Source organism: Podarcis cretensis, assembly GCF_951804945.1.
Source record: "Podarcis cretensis genome assembly, chromosome: 7".
In the NCBI taxonomy this organism is placed as follows: domain Eukaryota; kingdom Metazoa; phylum Chordata; class Lepidosauria; order Squamata; family Lacertidae; genus Podarcis; species Podarcis cretensis.
In genome coordinates this window covers 84,381,340-84,404,981 of record NC_137176.1, presented here as the reverse complement: position 1 = coordinate 84,404,981, position 23,642 = coordinate 84,381,340, and the positions used below count along the sequence as shown (strand labels likewise).

At 42.6% G+C, this 23,642-nt stretch overlaps 1 protein-coding gene across 1 annotated transcript in view; it reads left to right on the top strand.

The window, feature by feature from the left end:
• Positions 1 to 23,642, top strand: part of ZFAT (zinc finger and AT-hook domain containing) — a 92,805-nt gene that overhangs the window by 2,049 nt on the left and 67,114 nt on the right. The window contains exons 2-4 of the mRNA XM_079984164.1: positions 5,242 to 5,412; positions 10,936 to 11,202; positions 23,144 to 23,317. Coding sequence (XP_079840290.1) covers positions 5,242 to 5,412; positions 10,936 to 11,202; positions 23,144 to 23,317 — 612 coding nt within the window. The remainder of the gene's footprint in view (positions 1 to 5,241; positions 5,413 to 10,935; positions 11,203 to 23,143; positions 23,318 to 23,642) is intronic.

Genomic DNA, 23,642 nt, shown 5'->3' with positions numbered 1-23,642 from the left:
CCATGCTTCATATCCTTGCATTTTGAAAAAGTTTTAGCTAGCCTTTGCTGTTGAAGTTGACTTGTTGTGGGTTGTCATGTATAACAAGGATCTAAACCTTTTGTTCTAACCCAGTGCCTAACTTCTGAGTTGTCACACCGGGGGTTACAGTGGTACCTCGGGTTACATACGCTTCAGGTTACGTACGCTTCAGGTTACAGACTCCGCTAACCCAGAAATAGTGCTTCAGGTTAAGAACTTGGCTTCAGGATAAGAACAGAAATCGGGCTCCGGCGGCGCGACAGCAGCGGGAGGCCCCATTAGCTAAAGTGGTGCTTCAGGTTAAGCACAGTTTCAGGTTCAGTACGGACCTCCGGAACGAATTAAGTATTTAACCCGAGGTACCACTGTATTAGGGACGCAGGTGGCGCTGTGGGTTAAAGCCTCAGCGCCTAGGACTTGCCGATCGAAAGGTCGGCGGTTCGAATCCCTGCGGCGGGGTGCGCTCCTGCTGCTCGGTCCCAGCGCCTGCCAACCTAGCAGTTCGAAAGCACCTCCGGGTGCAAGTAGATAAATAGGGACCGCTTACCAGCGGGAAGGTAAACGGCATTTCCGTGTGTGACTCTGGCTCGCCAGAGCAGCGATGTCACGCTGGCCACGTGACCCGGAAGTGTCTCAGGACAGCGCTGGCCCCTGGCCTCTTAAGTGAGATGGGCGCACAACCCCAGAGTCTGTCAAGACTGGCCCGTACGGGCAGGGGTACCTTTACCTTTACCTTACCACTGTATTATCAAAATTATGTGGACTCCTAGAAACTACATCACTATTAAAACGAGTTCCTGCACAGGCGAATAGTCAGATTCCTTTTGAGATGCAGTCCTACACACTCTTACCTGGGTGTAAGTCCAGGGTAAGTAAGTGGGGTATTCTACTGAGTAACTATGTGGAGTAGCTCTGTCGGTAGAGCATGAATCTCTTAATCTCAGTCGTGGGTTTGAGTCCCATGTTGAGCAAAATATTTCTCGATTGCAGTGGGTTGGATTAGATGGCCCTTGTGGTCCCGTTCTATGATTCTATCTGTCCATGGCTTTCTTTCCATAAGCCGCCTGTGCATGTAGTAAAGACATGCAAGGCTTCAAAAGCAGGAAGACCTACTAGGCACCCTTTTGAGTACCTGGCCCCTCGAGCTTTAGAAGTTTAGAAATTGCAAATTGCCATTCCTGTGTATGTAGAACTTCCGTTTATGATGCCTCTGTCCTTCTTGCGTTTCTGCTATAGCCTTTTCCTGTTTGATCTCCTGGATTTGCTGCCATTTCCTCCACCCGATCCTATCCTGTTGCCTTTTGTGCTTTGGGGATGACTTTTGTAACTACCAATGCACCTCTGCTGCAAGTTCTCTCTTTGAATTGTCCTCTTTTTGTTCCACCTCCTCATAAAGAAAAATCACGATAGACTCCTGAAGAAGATGTTTTGTCAGTGCTGCTGAAAATATTTTTGCCCCCCCCCCCTTGGGTCAGCCCTCCTTGGAATAACATTTGCCAGTGTGCCTGTAGTCTTGAGCTCTGGATTGCAGCTGCTGCAAGCGGCTGCTAGAGGTTGCTGTTTGCACGCAGAAAGAGGCTCTTTCAAAGCAGGCAGCTGGATGCCACGCTTAACTTGCAAGCTGTTGGCTTAATAATCAGGGTTGCTAATCGATTAAATAGTTTTGGCTGATTGATTGGATAAAAGGCAGGTGATTAATTGCAGTTAAGTAAAATCTGCATTATGTCCTAAACAAAGGGTGGGTGCCTTTTTGAGATTTTTGAGATTGTTTTCTTCAGCAGTGTTTGCATGGCCAGTAAAGTTCAATGCTCTTCATCACAGGGGAGCATCCTTGAGTAGAAAAGACTCCCTGTTTCAGGGAGTGTATCTGAAGAAGTGTGCATGCATTTCCTGTGTATCTGTAGAAGTGTGCATGCACACGAAAGCTCATACCAAGAACTAACTTAGTTGGTCTTTAAGGTGCTACTGGAAGGAATTTTTTTTATTTTGTTTCAGATGTTGCAGATGCAGGGAACCTTTATCATCCAGAGCAGAGAGAAATGAAAAGAGTAGAGCAGCCTTGGGGGGGGGGGAGGCAGGGGGCCTTCAGTCCTTGCAACTGCCTCATTGGGGCAAGTCTTACTGGGAAGGGTTTTTAGGATCACTAGGCCTGCGCTGCTTTGGTTTCTTTAACTGCACTGGCACCATGTTTTTTATTGCTCTTGACACTTCCCTCCCCCCCCCAAATAACATCATAGCAGGCACCCAGTATTTAAAACAGCAGAAATAAATAAAAGCAATTAAAAGCTATCAATAAAAGAGTTAAGAAATAACAAAGCAGTTGTAAAACAGTAAATAACAAAGCAGCTATAAAATAACCATAAAATCTTAGCTGCAGCAGCGTAAATCAATTTCTCGTTCAACGCCTGTGCAAATAGCCGCTCTGTAAAATAGGTGCCAGGTGAGTAGCCTCAAGGAAAGGCCCTTTGCTTTGTCCTCAGCTGCCTTACCAATGGGGGGGGGGCATGGGGCTGGTGGCAGGGCCAAAGGAGTTAGCTCTTCCATTGTCTGGAGAGTCCGATCGATGGAAGGCTGAAAGTGGCTCCATCTATTATTAGCGATGATTCTAATTATCCTTAGGTCTGAGGATGGGTCACCACAATGCAACCGAAACCAAACAGCAATCGTACATCCAGGCAGAAGGAGGGCACCTCATTTTGGTCCAAGAAAAAGGAGAGGATGATGTGCTGTCTTTATGCCAACCACTCTTAAGCATTCATCTGACCCCTGATGGCAGAGTGTTGCTTGGTGTAGCAGAGGGAGTCTCTGAGGTTTTTCCCTGCAGTTTGAGAACCGAGGTACAGCTTTGTGTGAAGCAAGGAGCCCAGTCTATCTCCTCCTGCCGTGGAATGCAGCACTTGCAAGAAGAGGGCATTGTAAGGAAATTAACAGTGAGATCCTACATATTTACTCAGAAGTAACTCTCACTGCATCCAGTGGTGCTTACTCCTTACTAAGGATGTTAAGAATTGCAGCCCTAGGAGGGTGTGTTTTGACTGATACAATGATAACAGTTGATCATTTTTTATTTTCACAATGCTTTTGTGTCAAATAAACTAGTCCTGAAATAAATTAGATTTTAGGTTGGTAGGAGAAGTTTGTGTGCAGCAAGCTGAATAATTCCACTGTCGTTCTGTTCATGGTGTACCTGCATACTTAGCCGATTAACAGCTTCTTTGATTCTCTGCATATTTTATTCATTGTCTAATTAATTGCTCTGTTGACTTCCCCTCCTAGTTAATTACCCACAGCCTCCTCATCAATTCCATTCATGCTTAATTTGGAATTTTGTTTATTTGATTCTTTGCCCTTAAGTGGCTGTTTCTGTTATTGTCCTGTTGATTCCCAGCCTAATTATCAACTGATTTATCAATTACCCGTTGCATATTTGTTCAGCTGCTACGGGGATCGGTGGCAGCCTTATTATTATTAGTAATTATTTATACAGTGTGCTGTGTGATTTCCCTCTCCAGTTCCATTCATCCTTGCAACCAATATGAGAAGCTGTTCATTATCATTCTGACTTTATGGGCAGGGAATCGGTTTGCAAGCGTGAAATTCGCTCAACTAAACCACAGTACATTATAGCACCAAACTTCTTGGCACATGTAAGATAAAGGTACCCCTGCCCGTACGGGCCAGTCGTGTCCGACTCTAGGGTTGTGCGCCCATCTCACTTAAGAGGCCGGGGGCCAGCTGTCCGGAGACACTTCCGGGTCACGTGGCCAGCATGATGAAGCTGCTCTGGCGAGTCAGCACCAGCGCCGCACACGGAAACGCCGTTTACCTTTCTGCTATAAAGCGGTACCTATTTGTCTACTTGCACTTAAGGGTGCTTTCGAACTGCTAGGTGGGCAGGAGCTGGGACCGAAAGACGGGAGCTCACCCCACTGCGGGGATTCGAAATGCCGACCATGCGATCGGCAAGTCCTAGGCACTGAGGTTTTACCCACAGCGCCACCCGCGTCCCAAGATAAGTGTTGCTAAATCCGAGCTAGGTAGTTCAGATCTGCAAGCTTTCTTCTTCATCTTCTGCAAAAAAAATGACTATCTTGAGAATAAACAGAATAGAATAAAAGCCTTTAAAGCATGCATGAGGATCACATGTCCCAACAGATAAACCCCAGCATATCCCACGGATCAGGATTGATGGAGTTTAATGGCTTTGGTCCTGTATACCTGAAGGAGGATCTCCACTCCAATTATTCATCCTGAGGTCCAACTCTGAGTGCCACACACTTCCAAACAGTAAGGCCTGTCCGGAAAGCATATTTCCCCCCTTGCCATCATAGAGAGATAAGAGCCAAGAGAGTGTAGATGACGCTCATGATCCAATAGCATGAGATAACCATGTTCCGTGTTGGATGGATTCCATGGGCATAGCATTATGTGAATCGTGCGTGGTGTAGTAAAAGACAGTACAGTGGTGCCCCGCAAGACGAACGCCTTGCAAGACGGAAAACCCGCTAGATGAAAGGGTTTTCCGTTTTGGAGGCGCTTCGCAAAACGAATTTCCCTATGGGCTTGCTTTGCAAGACGAAAATGTCTTGCGAGTTCCTGCGGGTTTTTTTTCCTCCCCCCACCCTTTTTCTAAGCCGCTAAGCTGCTTATCAGCTGATCCACTAAGCCTATAAGCCGCTAAAAGCCGCTAAGCCGCTAATAGCTCTAATCCGCTAAGCCGTCAATGGGCTTGCTTCGCAAGACGAAAAAACCGCTAGACGAAAAGACTCGCGGAACAGATTAATTTCGTCTTGCGAGGCACCACTGTACTGGAATGTTCATCAGCATTTCAATTGCTCTGAGAGGTGCTGCTAACGTACAGGAAGAGTACAAATGCACACTCCAGCAAGGGGACCATGTGCCAATGGTTCATCTAGATACCTTTTTTATTCCTTTCTATTGGCAGTAGGCGGCTGTCCAGGGCACCCTGCATGCCTCCTGTTCCCACTGTTATGGATCTATGAGTGCAAGCAGAGTGACAGTGAAAAACTCTGGGCTTGTTGTACTTTTTTGAGGGGGGGGGGATAGCAACCACTATGTATTGCTTCTCAGCGATCAAACCAAATTAACAACAAGAAAGATCTTGACTTGAATAGTTTCATGGGTTTCCTTTTTTCAGATTAACTGTTAAAACGGGAAAAGAAGTTAATAACCCACTTTAATTTATGTTATATTTTCCAGGAAACAGATCCATCTTTATGTGCAAGCTCTGTAACTTGTTTTCCCCGAACCAGTCACAACTGCTGTCTCATGTCTCCGAGAAGCATTCCGAAGAAGGGATTAAGGTGGATGACATCGTTATTCCTCTCAGACCTCTTACGACGCCGGCAAATCTAAATAAAAACGGAGAAGGTACGGCCAGACGTCGGCAAGGATGCAGATAATTATTACCGCTGTTCATTGCGTTATGTTAAATTTATAAAATTGCTTCAGCCTCAGAAACGACCAGATCCTCTGCTTAATTCATGACAGCAGGAAAGTCTTTTGCTTAATTCATGAACACTTCCAACTGCAGTGATTAAATGTCTCTGCATAAGGCATGGAAAGCTTTGATGGTTTCATGAGTCTGCCAGAGGATTTGTTTGTTTCATGAATTATAATATTTGCTTAATGTCTGCAACTTCATATGTTGAGCTGTCCCCCTTCCTTTTCGTAAAAGAAAAGAAGCCTTAATTAAGCAACTTCACAGACTCAGCTTTGTGTGTGTATGTGCATGAAACCTCACACAGCTGCACTAACTGTTCCGCACCCCTTTTCACGAACAAGCACCCCCCCAATCCATTGCCTTTCATTCACATTCATCCCACAATCCCCCAACACCCAGTTATCCTGCTTTCTCTCCCCACCCCAGGACTTTCCTTTTCCTGCCACCTCTTCCTTTCCCTTCCTTAGTGGCCCAGCCACAGAAAATGTCCTTCGGGATAATGCTGCAGGTGCCACCCTCCTTGCTGGGGACTACAAGCTCTCTGCTACCTGATCACCTCTCCTTGTTCCTTTCACAGTTGCGGCTGAATCATCCTCCCATACAGCTTGCAGCAATCATGGCATCACAACCACGAAGAGATCAGGTGGTTGGGAGGCCAGATGCTGTCGTTTGGGCATCTTTCCAGAGGATGCTCTAGCTCAGTGATGGCCAAACTTGGTCCTCCAGCTTTTTTGGGAACTGCAATTCCCATCATCTCTGACCACTGGTCCTGTTAGCTAGGAATGATGGGAGTTGCAATCCAAAAACAGCTGGAGGGCCCAAGTTTGGCCACTCCATGACTTGAGTGTCACACATGAACCTGTCTGTCTGCCTGCTGGCCAGTTATAGTAGTAGCTGGATTGCTGAATGCCAAGTGAAGCAAGAGAAGGAATGGGAGGCTACCTTCTGCAGGTCTGGAATTGTTTTTGTGTGTTCAGATGAGAAGTCAGTGTCTCCAGACAGACTTCAGCCCCCATAATGTGGGTGCCATTATATCTGCTGCAAGGCCGCCATTACGGGGGGGGGGGGGAGACCAAACTTCCATCTGGCAAGGAGACAGCACTGCAGCTGTAACGTGTAGCATGGCTCACAATGTGGCATGATGCCCTCCTGTGAACGTCACCACTAGAAATAAATGGCAGCAACATGGAGGCTTTCTTTGTGATGGTAGCTATCACATTCTTTGTGCCTAACTACCAATGAGAGGGAAAATTCAGGCTTTTCTTGGAAAGCCACCAATGCAACACAAAATAAATAAAACTGCAGTCATTTAATGAGCTGATTGCCTGGATGTTACGTTGGTGTTTGCAAAAAATATATATTAAAATCTTTCCCGTGATTCATTTCAGATAATAGCTCTCTTTTTATGCAAAGGCAGAACAAGGACTATTCATAATTTATAATGGAAAATTAACACTGGTGCTATTAAGCAAAAAAAATTAAAAACAAAACAAAACCATGCAGCAAAGGTTGAACAACTTTGCTGATGAAACGTCAACTCCACCACCGAAATAGGGTGACAATTTCAACTTTTCCTCATTTTTAAGAACAACATTGCCCCCAATGATAAAGGATTTCAGGCTTGAAGTCATTACGAAGGCTTCCTAAGTCCAGTTTGGCAACTGGATTTTACAAAAGTTAGCAGCCAAGCCATCTGTGGCCTAGAAAAAGAGGGAAGGACCCACATTTGCAAAGCTGTTCTGCTCAGTCGTCCAGAGGCAGTTCTTTCCTGGCACAGAGAACCTGTTTTTTTTGTTTTTTACACACCTGTATTATTGTATAAATGATATCAAGGCTCAGGGGTCAGTGTACTGGAAGAAGCATCTGTTATTGCTTATTGCTTATTTCTAATTTTGTTACCCTTTTCGGGCATTCTTTTTTAAAGGGAGGGGTGTCCATCTTCTGACTCCCACACATTCATTTGGGGTTTAAGAGACATGTAGGCTCTGTTCTGATCTCCAGTGAACATCCAACACATGGAGATTGAGTGACCCACCCCAATGTCTTGGATTATTTCACTTGAGTTGTGATCTCCCTGTATGGCAAAAGCCAGTGTGTGATGGGCCAGTCATTTACTGCTTGAAAATATTACCTTCAAGTGGTGATGCGAACTTGCTTCCACAGTGTATAATTTGTTATATGATAGAAGGTAAAGAGCATGTGTAGTTTTTGCTATGGAATTTTAATGTGTCGTCTTGAGCTATCTCCCCACCCATGGCAGGGAAATAATCTTCAGATCTTTCTGTGCGTTTTGTGAAGTCCTGCTCCTCGGGATATCAAGACTTTGTGAGACCTTCATTCATTAGGGTTATTGTTTTTGAAGCGCTCAAAATAATCAAGGGTTCTACGAAGATAAAATCAGCAGGCTTGGCTTGCAATCTATTCCTAGATGCAAATCAGCTAGCTAAATGTTACACTTACAACCACTGTCTGATAAGAGTGCTTTTGTGTTGGTTTTTTTTTTTACTTTTTTAAATGGCAACTTTGCTTTTCCTTTTGTATATGTGTGAATAGCGGCACAGCTTGTTATGACTATACCCGGTAGGTCCATTCCCACCCCCCCGACACTTTCCCCTATATATTCTGAATCTATACCAAATACAGTGGTGCCCCGCAAGACGAACGCCTCGCAAGACGGAAAACCCGCTAGACGAAAGGGTTTTCCGTTTTGGAGACGCTTCGCAAAACGAATTTCCCTATGGGCTTGCTTCGCAAGACGAAAATATCTTGCGAGTTCCTGCAGGGTTTTTTTCCCTCCCCCCCCCCTTTTCTAAGCCGCTAAGCCGCTTATCAGCTGATCCGATAAGCCGCTAAAAGCCGCTAATAGCGCTAATCCGCTAAGCCGTCAATGGGCTTGCTTCGCAAGACGAAAAAACCGCTAGACGAAGAGACTCGCGGAACAGATTAATTTCGTCTTGCGAGGCACCACTGTAATTAATGAAGCTCAGTGCTCTAAAAATCGAAGCACATGTTAGTCACATCCCAAGGAAATAATGAAAATGTAGGGTTTGTTCCCCCCAGCACGGTAGCCACGGTTTTGCTATTCTGCAGCAACAGCATTTAATCCTCCCCCCCTTTTCCCAATGCATGCCTGCTAAAGAATTTACAAAATTACATAATTATTAGATGGCACTTGGATGAAAAATGTGCATTGGAGAAAGAACAGTATAAAGATTTTTCTCTTGACATAGTTTATTTCTCAATTTCTTTTTGAAATGTCATCTCTCTGGATATTAGTCTAGGCAGAATGTGTTTTCTCCACTTATGCATGGCTTTGAGTGGCATTTGCTGGCCTCCCGAAGTCTAGATGACAAAAGAGCCAGTTCTCCCCAGCAGACAGGCAGGCAGGTTTCATAATAGATTAGATGAGGGCAGTGCTTGCTCTTTTCCTATACCAGGAATGGGGAGGCTGAGGCCCTGGGGTCCAATGTGGCCCTCCAGACCTTTCTGCTTGGACCTTGGAACTGTCCCCAGGCTGCACACCCCCAATGGTTTTGCTTTGAACCTGTTCCCCCCTCCAATCTGGCTGGAATGTGCCTGTGAACTGCTAATGCCCCTTGACTGAATGGAGAAGAGAGAGAAGGGGGTGTGGGATATGTGTAGAAACAAATACACAGGGAGATTTTTGGCTTTGGCCTTGCTGACCCCTGGCATGTGACCTTCAAAAGGTGCCCAGAAAGGATTTCAGCTGTTGGACTGTCAAGGTTTCTGCACCCCTGCCCTAAAAACCTACATCTTCACCCCTCAAATGGAAAATGAGGGGACAGAGTTAAATGGACTGAACAAAAGCAGTAAACTTTGGGGGGAAATATAACCCTGCCATGGTCAGTCAAGGCAAGGTCTCCCTTTGGAGACTTGCTGCCCACTATGAGACCCTAGAAATAACTGCTTAGAGAAATCCAGACCCCCCCCCCAAAAAATGTTTAGTTTTTAATGTGAACAGCTTTAGAATCGGAAGTTTCAGAGAGCTCCTTGTCTTAATATTTTTCTCTCAAGGGCTGTCACGAGGAAGAGGGAACAAGCTTGTTTTCTCCTGTTCCTGAGAGTAGGACTTGAGCCGTTGGCTTCCAGTTATAAGAAATGAGGTTCTGACTAAGCGTCAGGATGAACTTTCTGACATTAAGAGATGTTCAACAGTGGAACAGACTCCCTCGGAAGGTGGAGGACTCTCCTTCCTTGGAGATTTTTAAGCAGAGGTTGAATGGCCATCTGACATGGATGCTTCAGCTGAGATTCCTGATGATCCTTGGACTAGATAACCCTTGGGTCCCTTCCAGATTACGGTGTTGCCTCGCAAGACGAAAAGAATCCGTTCCGCGATTCTCTTCGCCTAGCGGTTTTTTCGTCTTGCGAAGCAAGCCCATTGACGGCTTAGCGGATTAGCGCTATTAGCGGCTTAGCGGCTTTTAGCGGATAAGCGGATAAGCAGATAAGCGGCTTAGCGGCTTAGAAAAAGGGGGGAGAAGGAAAAAAAAGTCGGAAAAACTCGCAAAACATTTTCGTCTTGCGAAGCAAGGCCATAGGAAATTCGTTTTGCGAAGCGCCTCCAAAACGGAAAACGCTTTCATCTAGCAGGTTTTTCGGCTTGTGAGGCATTCGATGAAAAGAATCCGTTCCGCGAGTCTCTTCGTCTAGCGGTTTTTTCGTCTTGCGAAGCAAGCCCATTAGCGGCTTAGTGGACTAGCGCTATTAGCGGCTTAGCGGATAAGCGGCTTAGTGGCTTAGAAAAAGGGGGGAAGGGGGGGGAAAGTCGGAAAAACTCGCAAGATATTTTCGTCTTGCGAAGCAAGCCCATAGGGAAATTTGTCTTGCGAAGCACCTCCAAAACGGAAAACCCTTTCGTCTAGCGGGTTTTTCGTCTTGCGAGCCATTCGTCTTGCAGGGCACCACTGTATATGATTCTGTGACTCCAGGGCTCATTGGTGCTCCAGTCTTAGCTACCCTATCCCCTTGTAAAGCTGCACCTCCTGCACATAAATGCAATATCACAAGGAAGAAACATGGTATCTTGGCTGCCGCTAGAAGCAGCAAGCGCTTGGGACACAGGGCAGCCCCTTGGGGTATAATCTTGGGACTTGGGCTGGCCGACCCCATAATCCAACCACCAAACCTATAGTACAGGCTTCCTCAAACTCGGCCCTTCAGATGTTTTGAGACTACAGTTCCCATCATCCCTGACCACTGGTCCTGTTAGCTAGGGATCATGGGAGTTGTAGGCCAAAAAAACATCTGGATGGCTGCGTTTGAGGAAGCCTGAAATGTTAAGTCTTAGGATACTCGAATGCAGGAACAGCCTTGAGGTTAGGCACTCTTGGAACGAACTCGCCCATTACCAGTTGAAAGAACAGCGTAGGTGCTCATTAAGCCCCATGCACAGCGGCTTGACAACTTCTTAACATTCCTCCCAACAGAGCTCCTCGTAGTGAAGAGGAAAAGAGGCAGGCCGAAAGGATCGACCAAGAAATTTTACGCTGATGAAGAACTGGCAGAAAGCAGCCATTGCGCTCCAAGCGAGGCTGCTCCAGTGGGACCTGAGGAAGGAGGGGAATTGACAGAAGTTCCGCCAGGCAACCTGGAATGCCGGAAGTGCAACCGGAAATTCTCCAATTCCCGGCAGCTACGGAAGCATATCTGCATTATCGTCAAACCTGAAGATTTGGAGGAGGAAGATGATGCAGGTAGATGAGCTTTCTCTTGTGTTTTTCTGAAGGCATGTGTGTGATCCACAAAAGAACAATACGTCTGCACATGGGGAAAGCCGACATACACAAAGTTGGTGTTTTCGTTTGCTAAGTCTACTGTTGTGGCTCCTGTTGCCAGCCAGGCGAGCTGCTGTTGATTGTTAAGGATCATTTAGGATTGATTTGGGCCTCTGGGCAAATTCAGGAGAACCATCGTCTTACACAGTTTGGCCCTGTGGCTTCACAGCTTGACAGCTGTAGGGAGGTATTGGAAGGTTACAGAAAGGAGCCTTAGCACTCAAACTGTATTGGATGGATGACTTTGATATATATAAATTTTTATTAATTTTCCAATACATTTATACATTTTTAACCAAATTGTAACAAAACATCTCTTTTGGGCTTCCTTCAGCTTCCCTGGCAATCATCCATATTTATCTCTTAATTACGCATTCCCTTTACACATATTGCCATTTGTCTTCCCTCTCCCTTCTATTTCTTTTTTGACAATATCTCTCCGTTTTTACAGCGCCTCTCGAAACCCCACTAGCGTTGTTTGTATATCACATACATTTTTCAGATACTCTACAAACTTTCCCCAGTCTTCAATGAACCTTTGGTCTCAGGCATATCTGATTTTCCCAGTTAATTTGTCCAGTTCCGCATAGTCTGTCAATTTCAATCTCCATTCTTCTATTGTCGGTAATTCCTCTTGTTTCCATTTTTGAGCCAGTAAAATCCTTGCCGCTGTAACTGCATACTGAAAGAGTTTACAATCTTATCTTCTTATTTCTTTCCCTGTAATTCCTAAAAGAAAGGCTTCTGGTTTCTTCACAAAAGTAAATTTTAACATCTTTTTCAATTCATTGTAAATCGCATCCCAGAAACCTTTCACCTTCTTACATTCCCACCACGTATGGTAAAATGTGCCTTCTTTTTCTTTACATTTCCAACACTTATTACATGTCTTATACATTTTTGCTAATTTTACCGGTGTGATATACCATCTGTAAAACATTTTCATAACATTTTCCTTCAACGCAGTACATGCAGTAAATTTCAGATTTTCTTTCCACAATTTTTCCCAATCATCAAATTGTATATTATAACCAAAGTCTTTGGCCCATTGTATCATTACCGATTTAACCTCTTCATCTTTCATGTTCCATTCCAACAGTATTTCATACATTTTTGACAGAATTTTACATTCATTATTTATTATTTCTACTTGAAACTTTGAATCTTTTTCACCATATCCACATTCTTTTATGTCTTTTTTAAACATTTCATTAACCTGTAGATAATGCAATCAATCATATACATGTTATTTAATTTGTTCATATGGCTTTAACTTCCATTTTCCCTCCTCTTTAATCACCATTTCACCATATGTAATCCAATTGCCTCTCATATTAATTTTCTTTACACTCATAACTTCTAACGGAGATAGCCAGTGTGGAACTTTTGGTTCCAGTAAATTTTTGTACCTGTCCCATACCTCTATCAACGAATTTCTGAAGATGTGGTTCCCAAAACCTTTATGAATTTTCTTCTTATCACACCATAGGTATGCATGCCACCCAAATCTGTTATCAAAACCTTCGAGGTCTAATAATTCCTTATTGTCTAATTTTATCCATTCTTTTAACCAGCAAAGACATGCTGCTTCATAATATAGTTTCATATCTGGCAGGGCGAAGCCTCCTCTTTCTTTTACATCTGTTAATAACTTATATTTTATTCTTGGCTTCTTGCCCTGCCAGATATACCTTGAAATCACTTTTTGCCACTCTTTAAAAATCCCTATCCCCTTTATAATGGGGATAGTCTGAAATAAAAATAACTTCTTTGGAAGCACACTCATCTTTATCGTGGAAATTCTGCCCCAAAAGGACAGTTTCATTCTGCCCCACACCTCTAGATCTTTCTTTATTTCCTTCCAAACCAGTACATAATTATTCTGGAACTGGTCAATATTTTTAGGTGTTAACCAAATCCCCAAATATTTTACTTTTTTCACAACCTCTATCTCTGTCTGTTGTTGCATTGTTTCTATCTTATTCCATATTTTTAACAATTATTTTGGTCTTTTTCCATTCGATTTTATTGCATTAGCCATGTGGCCATAGCATAATATACATAGAAATAACAACATAGAATAGGGGTGGGGAGATAAAAGTGGATGTCGTCCTGGGCAAATACTTTGAAAAAATGGGGATAACAAAAGTAACGGGGGATTTAAAACATCGAGTGACTGAGAATACAAAAACAGATTCGATTGTGCGGCGTATCGATTACATCTGTGATATTAAAGAAGAAGTTGGTGCCGCTTTCCTCTTCATCACACTAAGCAGGAAATTAGCTGTCATCTCGGTAATCCAACAGTCAGAATCCTGCAGAAGAAGGGACACTATCCAAGGCTGGATTGGGAGATGAAGCTTGTTCACGAGAGGAGTTAGAAACCGAGATCTTTCTTCTGTCCAGTTGGGACAGAAGAGCATTACATGTTCCATAGTCTCCAGAGCCGTGTCATTGCAGGTGCATGTTCTATTTGCGATGGAAACTCTGGAGTAACGACCCGACAGAACCGCTATAGGAAAATAGTTGAGACGGGCACAGGTAAAGGCCCTTCGCTTAGCCTCCAAAGGAATTGTGAAGCAGTATAGAGGGATCCCTTCAGGGGGTGGAATAGCTAGGGCTAAGCCTGAACACGGCCCTCTTGCATGGGAAGCTGTGTTAGAGAAGTCAAGTTGCTGTAGCTTCTTTTTGATTAGAGGTAGGGCCGCCGGACTAATATACTCTAAGTTAAAAACAGTTTTGCGGTTCAAATTGAGAAGAGAGCGGGATTTGAGATTAATTGTAGTTTTCCAAGGAGAATTATGAATATCTCTTAAAATCAGATTGGAGAAACCACCTCTCATTTGATCATCCGATGCTAGTAGGTTGGAGCTATAGGAAATGGCTCGACTCCATGCTCGTTTTACAATTGAGGGCTGGGCGAATTCAAGTCGTAGGGCTGCACCTGAGACACATCTCGGGACACCGGAAAGAGATCTCAGAAACATGTGAAGTGGGCGATCCAAGTTACCTGATATTGCTGTAGTCCATACTTCGCAGCCATATAATAATTTAGGGACAACTTTGGTCTTTTTCTTATTCAGTCTAAATCCTGCCATTTTTCCAAATTGTTCTATTTCCTCCAAGACTTCTTTTACACTTTCCAGTGGTTCTTCAATTGTTATAACCAGATCGGCAAAGGCTTTCACTTTATATTCATTCTGCCCCACTGTTACCCCTTTAATTGATTTACAGTGGTGCCCCGCAAGACGAATGCCTTGCAAGACGAAAAACCTGCTAGACGAAAGGGTTTTCCGTTTTTCGAGGCGCTTCGCAAGACAAATTTCTCTATGGGCTTGCTTCGCAAGACGAAAACGTCTTGCGAGTCTTGCAATTTTTTTCGCCCCCCCTTTTTCTAAGCCGCTAATAGCCGCTTTGCCGCTAATAGCCACTAAGCCGCTAATAGCGCTAATCCGCTAAGCCGCTAATAGCGCTAAGCCGCTAATAGGGTTGCTTCGCGAGACGAAAAAACCGCAAGACGAAGAGACTCGTGGAACAGATTCTTTTCGTCTTGCGAGGCACCACTGTATTTTGTCTAATCACACTTAAAAAGACCTCTAGGACCGTTATAAATAATAATGGTGATAGCGGACAACCCTGTCTTGTTCCTTTTGATATTTTTATATCCTCTGTAATTACGTTATTGATTAGCAGTTTAGCTCTCTGTTCTGTGTATATTGCCTTAATTTCATTGAAGAACTCTTTCCCCACATCCATACACTCTAAATTTTTCAGCATAAAATCCCATACTATATTATCAAAGGCCTTTTCTGCATCCACAAACATTAATATCGCTTGTTTCTCATTCCTGGCAGTCAGATATTCCAAAATATTAATTATATTCCTGATATTATCTTTTATTTGTCTGCCTGGAAGGAAACCTGCTTGATCTTTATGAATGATTTTCAACAGTACCTTTTTCATTCTCTTCGCTAAAATTCCTGCAAATATTTTGTAATCCGTATTCAATAATGAAATAGGCCTATAATTTTTGACTTGTGTTAAATCCGAATCTTGTTTTGGAATCAAAGTGATAAATGCTTCTTTCCATGTATCTGGGATCTCTCTTTCTTTTAAAATATTATTCATAACTTCTTTCAATGGTGTCGACAATACATCTCTCATTTCTTTATAATAACCTGATGTAAATCCATCTGGTCCCGGGGCCTTTCCTCTCTTCAATTCTTTTATAGCCTCCTTTATCTCATCCATTTCTATTGGGGCATTCAGCTGGTCTTTTTGTTCTGTCGGGATCTTCTGCACCTTTTTTTCTTTTAAGAATCTTTCTATTTTCTTTATATTATTCCTTTATTTATTTTTATATAATTGTCTATAAAAGTCCACGAATCTTTTTCTGATTTCTTTCGGATTAACTATCTCTTCACCATTTACAATGATTTTATTAATTGTGTTTTGTTCCTTTCTCTTTTTAATTTGCCACACTAACCATTTGCCTGATTTGTTAGCAAATTCGAAGTTTTTCTGTCTCAACCTTTTTATATTCCATTCCACCTCTTTGTTTATTATCATTGCAAATTGAGTTTGTAAGGTCTTGATTTCTTGTTTGATTTTTAAGTTGTTTGGTTTTCTAATTAGTTTTTGTTCATTGTCCATAATCTGCTTCAAAATTTCTTTTTTTCCTTTTTCTCTATTTTTATTCCTCAGTGAGTTCTGCTGAATGAAAAAGCCTCTCATAACTGCTTTACTTGCGTCCCAGACCACATTCATTTTTGTCCCTTTGTTGATATTATCCACAAATATTCCGTTAGTTTCTTTCGTGCTTTTTCTAAAGTTTGCTGATCATCTAATAAGTATTCATTGATTCTCCATCTATAAGTCCTTTCCTCAAAACCTTTTAATTCCATTTTTATTGGATTATGATCCGAGATTACTTTAGGTTGTGTTTCAATTTGTTGGATTCTTGGAGTCAGTTCATTCGAAACCCATATTTGATCTATTCTTGACATTGACTGATTTGGTTCTGTATAATAAGTGAATTGCTTCTCCAATGGGTGTCTGAGTCTCCAGATATTGATCAAACCGCAGTTCTTAGTCATCGTAAAAAAAGTCTTAGGTAGTTTCCCTTCCTTATTTGTTCCTTTTCTTAGTCTGTCCATTTCCAATGAAACCACCCCATTCATGTCTCCCGTTATTATAACTTTTTGATCCATATAATCAAATAGTTTTTCTTCCAAGATTTTGTAGAAACCAGTCTTATTTCCATTAGGTGCATAGATCCTGACAATTATCAAATTTTCACCCTGCCATTTGATCTGGACTGCTATAATTCTTCCTTCTTCGTCTTTAAAGATTTGTTGAGATTCAATTTTGTTTTTGATATATAGAACTACCCCTCTTTTTTTTCCTTTGTCCAAAGATACAAATTCGTTCCCTAATCTTTTATTAATCAATATTTTTCTATGTTTCCTTGCCACGTGTGTTTCTTGTAAACATATAACGTCCAAATTCTTCTTTTTCAAAAATTGTTCAATTTTATTTCGTTTTTTCTTATCATTCATCCCATTAATATTCCAATTCCATAATTTTAGCGCCATGATGGATTCCAATTAAATTTAAATAAATTTTCTCTCCTTCTTCTTCTTCTACTACTTCTTCATCCGACTTCTTTCCGTTCTCTTCTTTTTCCTCCCCCGATTCTGACTCTTCCTTAGATCCTGCTCCTCCTTCTGCACCTTTGACTTCTTCCTCTTCTGCCTTTAGTTCCTTGTATTTTCTCAAAAATTTCCCTGTTTCTTCTGGGCTTATCAACCTGTGCTTCTTACTTTTGTAGAAAAACGAGACTCCCTCAGGGAATTCCCACTTGAAATCAATTTTGTTTTTCTTAAGAGTCTGTACCAATGGCTTGTATGGATCTCTTCGTTTCAGCAATCTTATTGGTATATCTTTAAAAATGATTATGTAATTTCCATCTATGTATAATCTTTTCTCTCTGTTCTTCTGTAGTATCAGATTTCTCATTTCTCTGTCTCTAAATGTAATTAAATAGTCCCCTGGAAATTTCCTTGCTTTGTTTGATCTTACTTTCATTATAAATGCACTTTGTACTGTTTTTACAACTTCTTCTGTTGGTATCTCCATAATCAATCTCTCTTTAATATCTTCGTTCTGTATCTCCGGCACTGATCTCAGCCTCAGATTCACCTCCCTCTGTCTCAGTTCATTCATAGCTATCACATCTTTAATATCTTCCTGTGCTTTATTTATTTCCATCATATCACTTTCATCTTCTTTTCCTCTTGTTTCACTTTTTTCATTTCTAATTTAACCTTTTTCATCCCTTCTTCCAGTGATAAAGTTCTTTTTGATACCTCTCTTTATTTGTCCTTTCAATTCATTGACCGTCTCGTCAATTTTTTTATCCATTTTGCCAATTTTACTATCCACTTGCTCTAATTTTGTTTCCAAATTCTTCTCACTTTGTTTAATTTCTGCAAACATTTTCAATATTTCTGCTTTGAAGTCCGATTCTTGCTTAGATGCTCTCCTTTCTGTTGGTGTCACCCCCTCCACCCCTTTCTTTTGTTGGTGTGCTATTTCTACCTTCTACAACCTCCCTCCCCAATCCTTCACCGAACTGCCTTGCAGTACAAAACCCTGTTCATTAAATTAGCCAATAATCAATTATTATATACCACATTCGAGTGATAAACTTTAAACAATTATTACAATTTCAATTATTGATTTATAATATGTCCACTTCCAAAATAGTAGGGAGTAGAATAGGGGTAGAGTAGTAGTGGGTAAAAAAATGAAAAAAAATACAGTATATAGAGAGGGGTATCTTTTGAGAGAAGGGGTACCCAGATAAGTAAGTTGTTGGGTTATCTCCTTTTAATAACTTCAAAGGAGAAAAGGAGAAGCCAAATCCAAAACCCAAGACAAAGTACAGGACAGTCTTCTTGCCCCCAATCGGGCTAATCCTTAATTAGAATCTTCTCTTGCGCTTCCTCCCATATAAAGTTATAATCCAATTATAATCCAAAAAAATCGTAATCCAAATATTTTCTTTTATAATTCAAATATAATGTCCAAATATATTTATTTTTCAAAACTTATTTTTCAAAAATCCAAATATTTTATAACCTATAATATCAACTCAGAAGAGTGATTCTTAATTGTCTAGTTGATATAAGTGTCAGTCTCCAAAGGAAAAAAAATAAAAATAAGGGGAAAACCACCTCAGTTCCAAATTATACAATTTTTAATTTTTTCTTCTTAAGAGTCTATATTGACCAAAAGATGAAAAGAAGCTTTAATTCTTCCTCTGCTACAGCAGCCTTTTAACTTTTAACAATGGAGTCGAAAGCTCTCCTTCCATCGCGGCTCTTTGTCTTTAAAAGTGAAAGTGGGGAAACACTTCAAGCCTTATATATCCTCTGCTACACCAAAGACGTCTATTTGCCACTATAGTAACTTTCTGATCCCCCTTTTACTGTAATAATCTTCCTGTATCCTTGTAGCCTCTTCCAAAGTCTCTTTTATACTTTTAAACTTTAGTTCTAAAGGTTTAGAGAGAAACGGAAACAATAGCCACTAGCGGCAACTCACTTTCAATTTCCAGCTCTGCTTACAATGCTGCGTCTGCGCTGATTCCAGATGACAGCTGAACTCTGTATTAATCCTTTTTAGTTGCGGAGCCTTCCTCAGTGTTATTTCTTCCAAATTATAGTTTTGTTGAGTCCGAATTTCTTAAATTTGAGAGCGGAGCGCTGTTCCTTGCAAGGTCGGGGCTTTGCTTCCCGATAGCCTGCTAATCCTCCCTCCGTGCTCTTCACCCCTTTTTGGGGTTACCTGATGGCCGGTAGGTTAGCTCTAGGCACTGCCGGGAACCTGACCCTCTGAACACCCTCCAGAGGCTTTATGGGGGGGTTATTTCTGTTACCATAAAGAAGCAATGCAGAAGCAAGAAGAAGCAGCTAAGCCAGCTGCTGGAGGCTGGAAAGCCAGACAGGATGTTTGTGACTGTTACCATGGCAATAAAGGGGCAGTCCATTCTCCGTATTGAGCACCGGATGTGAGCTCAGTGTGTGTCATATGACCTGTACAGGATGTACATGGGTGGAGTCAGTTCGTGTTTCTCTCTGTTGTTCAAAGAGTGCAGACATCTTTATCTGTATGGCTGCTAAAGACAGAAATAAAGACATGTAAATACACTTCTGTCTGTCTGATTCCCCTCCCTGGGGATATGCAGGGAGAGGGAGAAGCAGTGGTGTGTTTTTCTCACAGTCTGAGAAGAATCGCCGATACGGACCTCATCTGTTTTTCCTGCCGGGAGTCGCGGGAGGGAGGTCAAAAGGAATTCAGCCGGTGCCTGGAGACTGGCACATACCTCTGAACGAGGCAGAATTCCAACAATTTCGCCCAATAACCCCCCATTTCGACCGAAATAGCTGGGATTCCTCTAGCGAAAAAATCCCTCGCTTGTGACGGGCTCGCGCTCCACCGGAAGTCTGGATGGATGACTTTGAAGCACTTAGGCAGGGCATACTCCTTGGTTCAAAGCAGAGTTAGAAGCTCAGATATAGAAGCTAGGCGCCAAATTGCTCCTTAAACCAGGGTTACTGTTGCCATTTGGGGGCCAGACAGCTCGAAAGTTGTATTCTTCAAATTTTTGGTCCCTGAAATTCATTCGGATTGTGCAGATAAAAATATAACTGATAGAATTCTACAGGATGGGGTATTAGTGTGTGAAAACTGTCAAGATCTGAGGATCCTCAGGCATGCGCCTCCAGGCCAGGCACCATCCTGGCACCCAGGCATCTTCAGTTTGTTGCAAGAGGCCAATAGCCACGTGCAAAATGCACCTGGTGAATTTTGGTTCAAAGTAGGCACGTCACACCATTTATATAGGTAACTTCTTACATTTGTGGGCTGTTTTCATTTTGAGTTAAGCACCCACGTTGACTTAGTACTTGCAAGATAATTTCGAGTATATATGGAAATTTTCCACTAAAGTTGGTTGCCTATGTTGCTTTCCCCAGAGATTAATTTATAGGTAGCATTGGGTAGTATCTGATGCTGTGGGATCTAAATAAAGCTGGCAGGACTTGAAAGGAGCTTTGGGGGGTAACATTCTTTGTTTCCCGCTTTGTTTTATTGCTTAAGGAAGCCGTCTGGTTGCCTCATTTGTGACATGTGTCCCTTGTTTCCTCCACATGTTATTTTCAGCAGGACTATTATACTATTCTAGCATAATTGGGATTAGTAAATGCTTTTAAATGTGATCTTTATGTACATTACTGAAACTCGCTGTCCTTGACCCCACAAGCTCATTAAAACCATAAAATGTGAACTTGATAACAGTTTCTTACATAGACTACTCATGGTTTTTCCAGCTGAAATTGGTTTTTGCTTTTGTAGAAGAAAACAACTATTCTGTCTGCAGGTGATGAGAAAAATAAACCAGTCCATGTCATGCAGGAAATTAATTCTTGCCACTGCCCAATGCCTGCTTTTTGATACTGACATAAAATACGGCTTAGCTTGGGATAGCCAATGGGTTGGCCTCCAGATGTTGGACTACAACCCCCATCATCTCTGACTGCTGGCCATGCTGGCTGATGGGAGTTGTAGTCCATCAACATCTGGAGGCCAACCCATTGGTTATCCATGCACTGGATCTTTTGGACAATGCCCATGGGGCATTTTTCAAGCTGTGAGATGTTGGTTTGATTGTATTATGTTGTTAACATTCTGGCTACCAACCTTTTTAAGGCTTCAGATGCGTCTAAGCCTTTGGTGAGACAGTATCTTCCCAAACTCAGCTAGAAAGGCCCACTGGGAACCGTCAAGAACTCTGGCTTTCCATGCCTCACCCTACCCTGACCTGACCCAGAAGAGGCTCTCGTTTTCATTGCCAGTTTCCCTGAGAAGGCTTCAGATTCCAACAGAACAGGGTACTCTCCAGCTCAGGAGGCAAAAGAGAACTCCCTTGTAGATGCCTATCTAAGGCAACCCATATTTATCTGGTTCCAGGACCTGAAAAATGGTTGGTTGTCTGACCAGGGTGAAGCTTAAAACCAACAGCGGTGTCCTGGGTGCCCAGTTTATTATGCCCACTTGGCCAGGAATTAGATCAAATGGCCCACGTAACACCAAGCCACTTCGGTCATCATTGCACACCTGGTTCAAATGTTACAAAAATAATTGTTCCCTCTCCATATATATATATATATATATCGAAAATGGCAACTGTCCTGCAGGGGAGTGGTAGTAGAGATTTTAAACAAAACGAAACCCCAAACGCTCCAATGAAGAGCAAGCTCAAAGTGTGCCAATTAAAGGACCAAAACATGTATTGCAGATTCACCAGGGAGCCTCCTCCAATTACGAATGCACGACACACGGCGGAGGAACCAATTAGGGACGCTGAACAGAAAATATTGATGGCTTGAACAGTCTAGCTCGAAATGCTGTTGAACATACTGATTCATATGTCATTGACAGCTGCCTTCCTCAACAGTAGAGACGTGAACATCCCGTAAATGGGAGTCTAAATTCAGATGCAGCATAGCATTAAATTACTTGTGCATGCCACACTGGGATTTAAATCGCATAGATCTGGATACAGGAGGTCAGTTTATTAGTTTGCCAAATCAAAGTGCCAGCTGTTCAAACTGATTGCTTAATGTTTCTTAGGAATGCAGAGCCAGAGTAAAGACTATTCATCTCAATCAGGCTGTTGCGATGGGGAGGGGGGAAATTCTCAAAAAAAAACCCCCACATTTGTTTTAGTCATTCTAAGTTGAATGGGCTTGCCGTTCACCCCCAAACAGCTTGTAAATATAGATGGAAGGCAGAGGAGGAGAAAGCAAAAAGTCCAGATTGTGAGGAGCTGGGCAATGCACCCACTAACAGGGCTTTTGTGGGGCTCCTTCTCCTGCAGCTGTCATCTGGTAGGGTTGCTCAAGAACTTTGGCCAAAACCGTCTTTTTTGTTGTTGCTGTTGTTTAGTTGTTTAGTCGTGTCCGACTCTTTGTAACCCCATGGACCAGAGCACGCCAGGCACTCCTGTCTTCCACTGCCTCCCGCAGTTTGGTCAGACTCATGTTTGTAGCTTCGAGAACACTATCCAACCATCTCATCCTCTGTTGTCCCCTTCTACTTGTGCCCTCCATCTTTCCCAACATCAGGGTCTTTTCCAGGGAGTCTTCTCTTCTCATGAGGTGGCCAAAGTATTGGAGCCTCAACTTCAGGATCTGTCCTTCCAGTGAGCACTCAGGGCTGATTTCCTTCAGAATGGATAGGTTTGATCTTCTTGCAGTCCATGGGACTCTCAAGAGTCTCCTCCAGTACCATAATTCAAAAGCATCAATTCTTCATCATTTTTATTATGGCAACCCTATCATCTGGCCATCATAAACTGTACCCAGTACCCTCATCTTTGCTCACGGTATCGTTCACACTCTCCAACGGTAGTGAAGTTCTATTTCCTCCGCATAGTGTTACGTGTGTTAACCCCATTTCAAATGCCATTTCCCACCTTTGCAAGCAACCTCACTGTGCCCATTCAGTTCTTGCACTGTAGGCCCCCCACTCTCCTGGATCTCAGGCTTCGACTGCAAAACTTTATGAGGTCGCAAAATTGTTCCCCTCCTGCTTCCTGATTTTTGCATTTTAGATCTCCCCTTACCCCCATGTCAAAGTGCACGAGGGATAGTAGCAAACATTTTGCAGGCTGGTTTCTTTTACAAGAACAGAGTGGAGCACCCAGGGAAGCTGCTGAGGGTGAAACTTTGCTGCGCAAGATGAGAATCCACGTGTTCCTCCTTTTACCTTCTTTCCGATGTTTGCTCTTTAGGTAATGATTCTGACGTTGACCTTGACAGGAGGGAAGATGAGCGAGAAAGAACGCCAAAGAGGCAACGGCTTCAGAGAACCGAGAAGAGCCTTTCAGCGAAGGACGCAGACCAGCTCTCGGGAGCTAAGAATCCTATTATAAGTGTAGTTCTGACAGCCCACGAAGCAATTCCAGGTAACTGCTAACTGTTCACTCCTAGAAACTTTTACTTCAGGAAGCCATTAAAATATAATGAACAGCTCCAAACATTTGCAATCTGAAGCAGACCTCATCATTCCCTTTATCTCATCATAAAGATTCAACCCCCCCCCCCAAAAAATGTAGCTCTTAAATTGTAGGCATCTGCATTGCTGCAGAATCTTGAGAATCTCTAATTTCATTTCATTTTATTTTTCTTTTGGTGATCAAGATTACAGAGGGGGACAAATATTGAAGACATGGCAGAGTAGGTGATTCACATCATGATTTCAATCAGCAAGGGGGAAAAACCTGGTTTAAA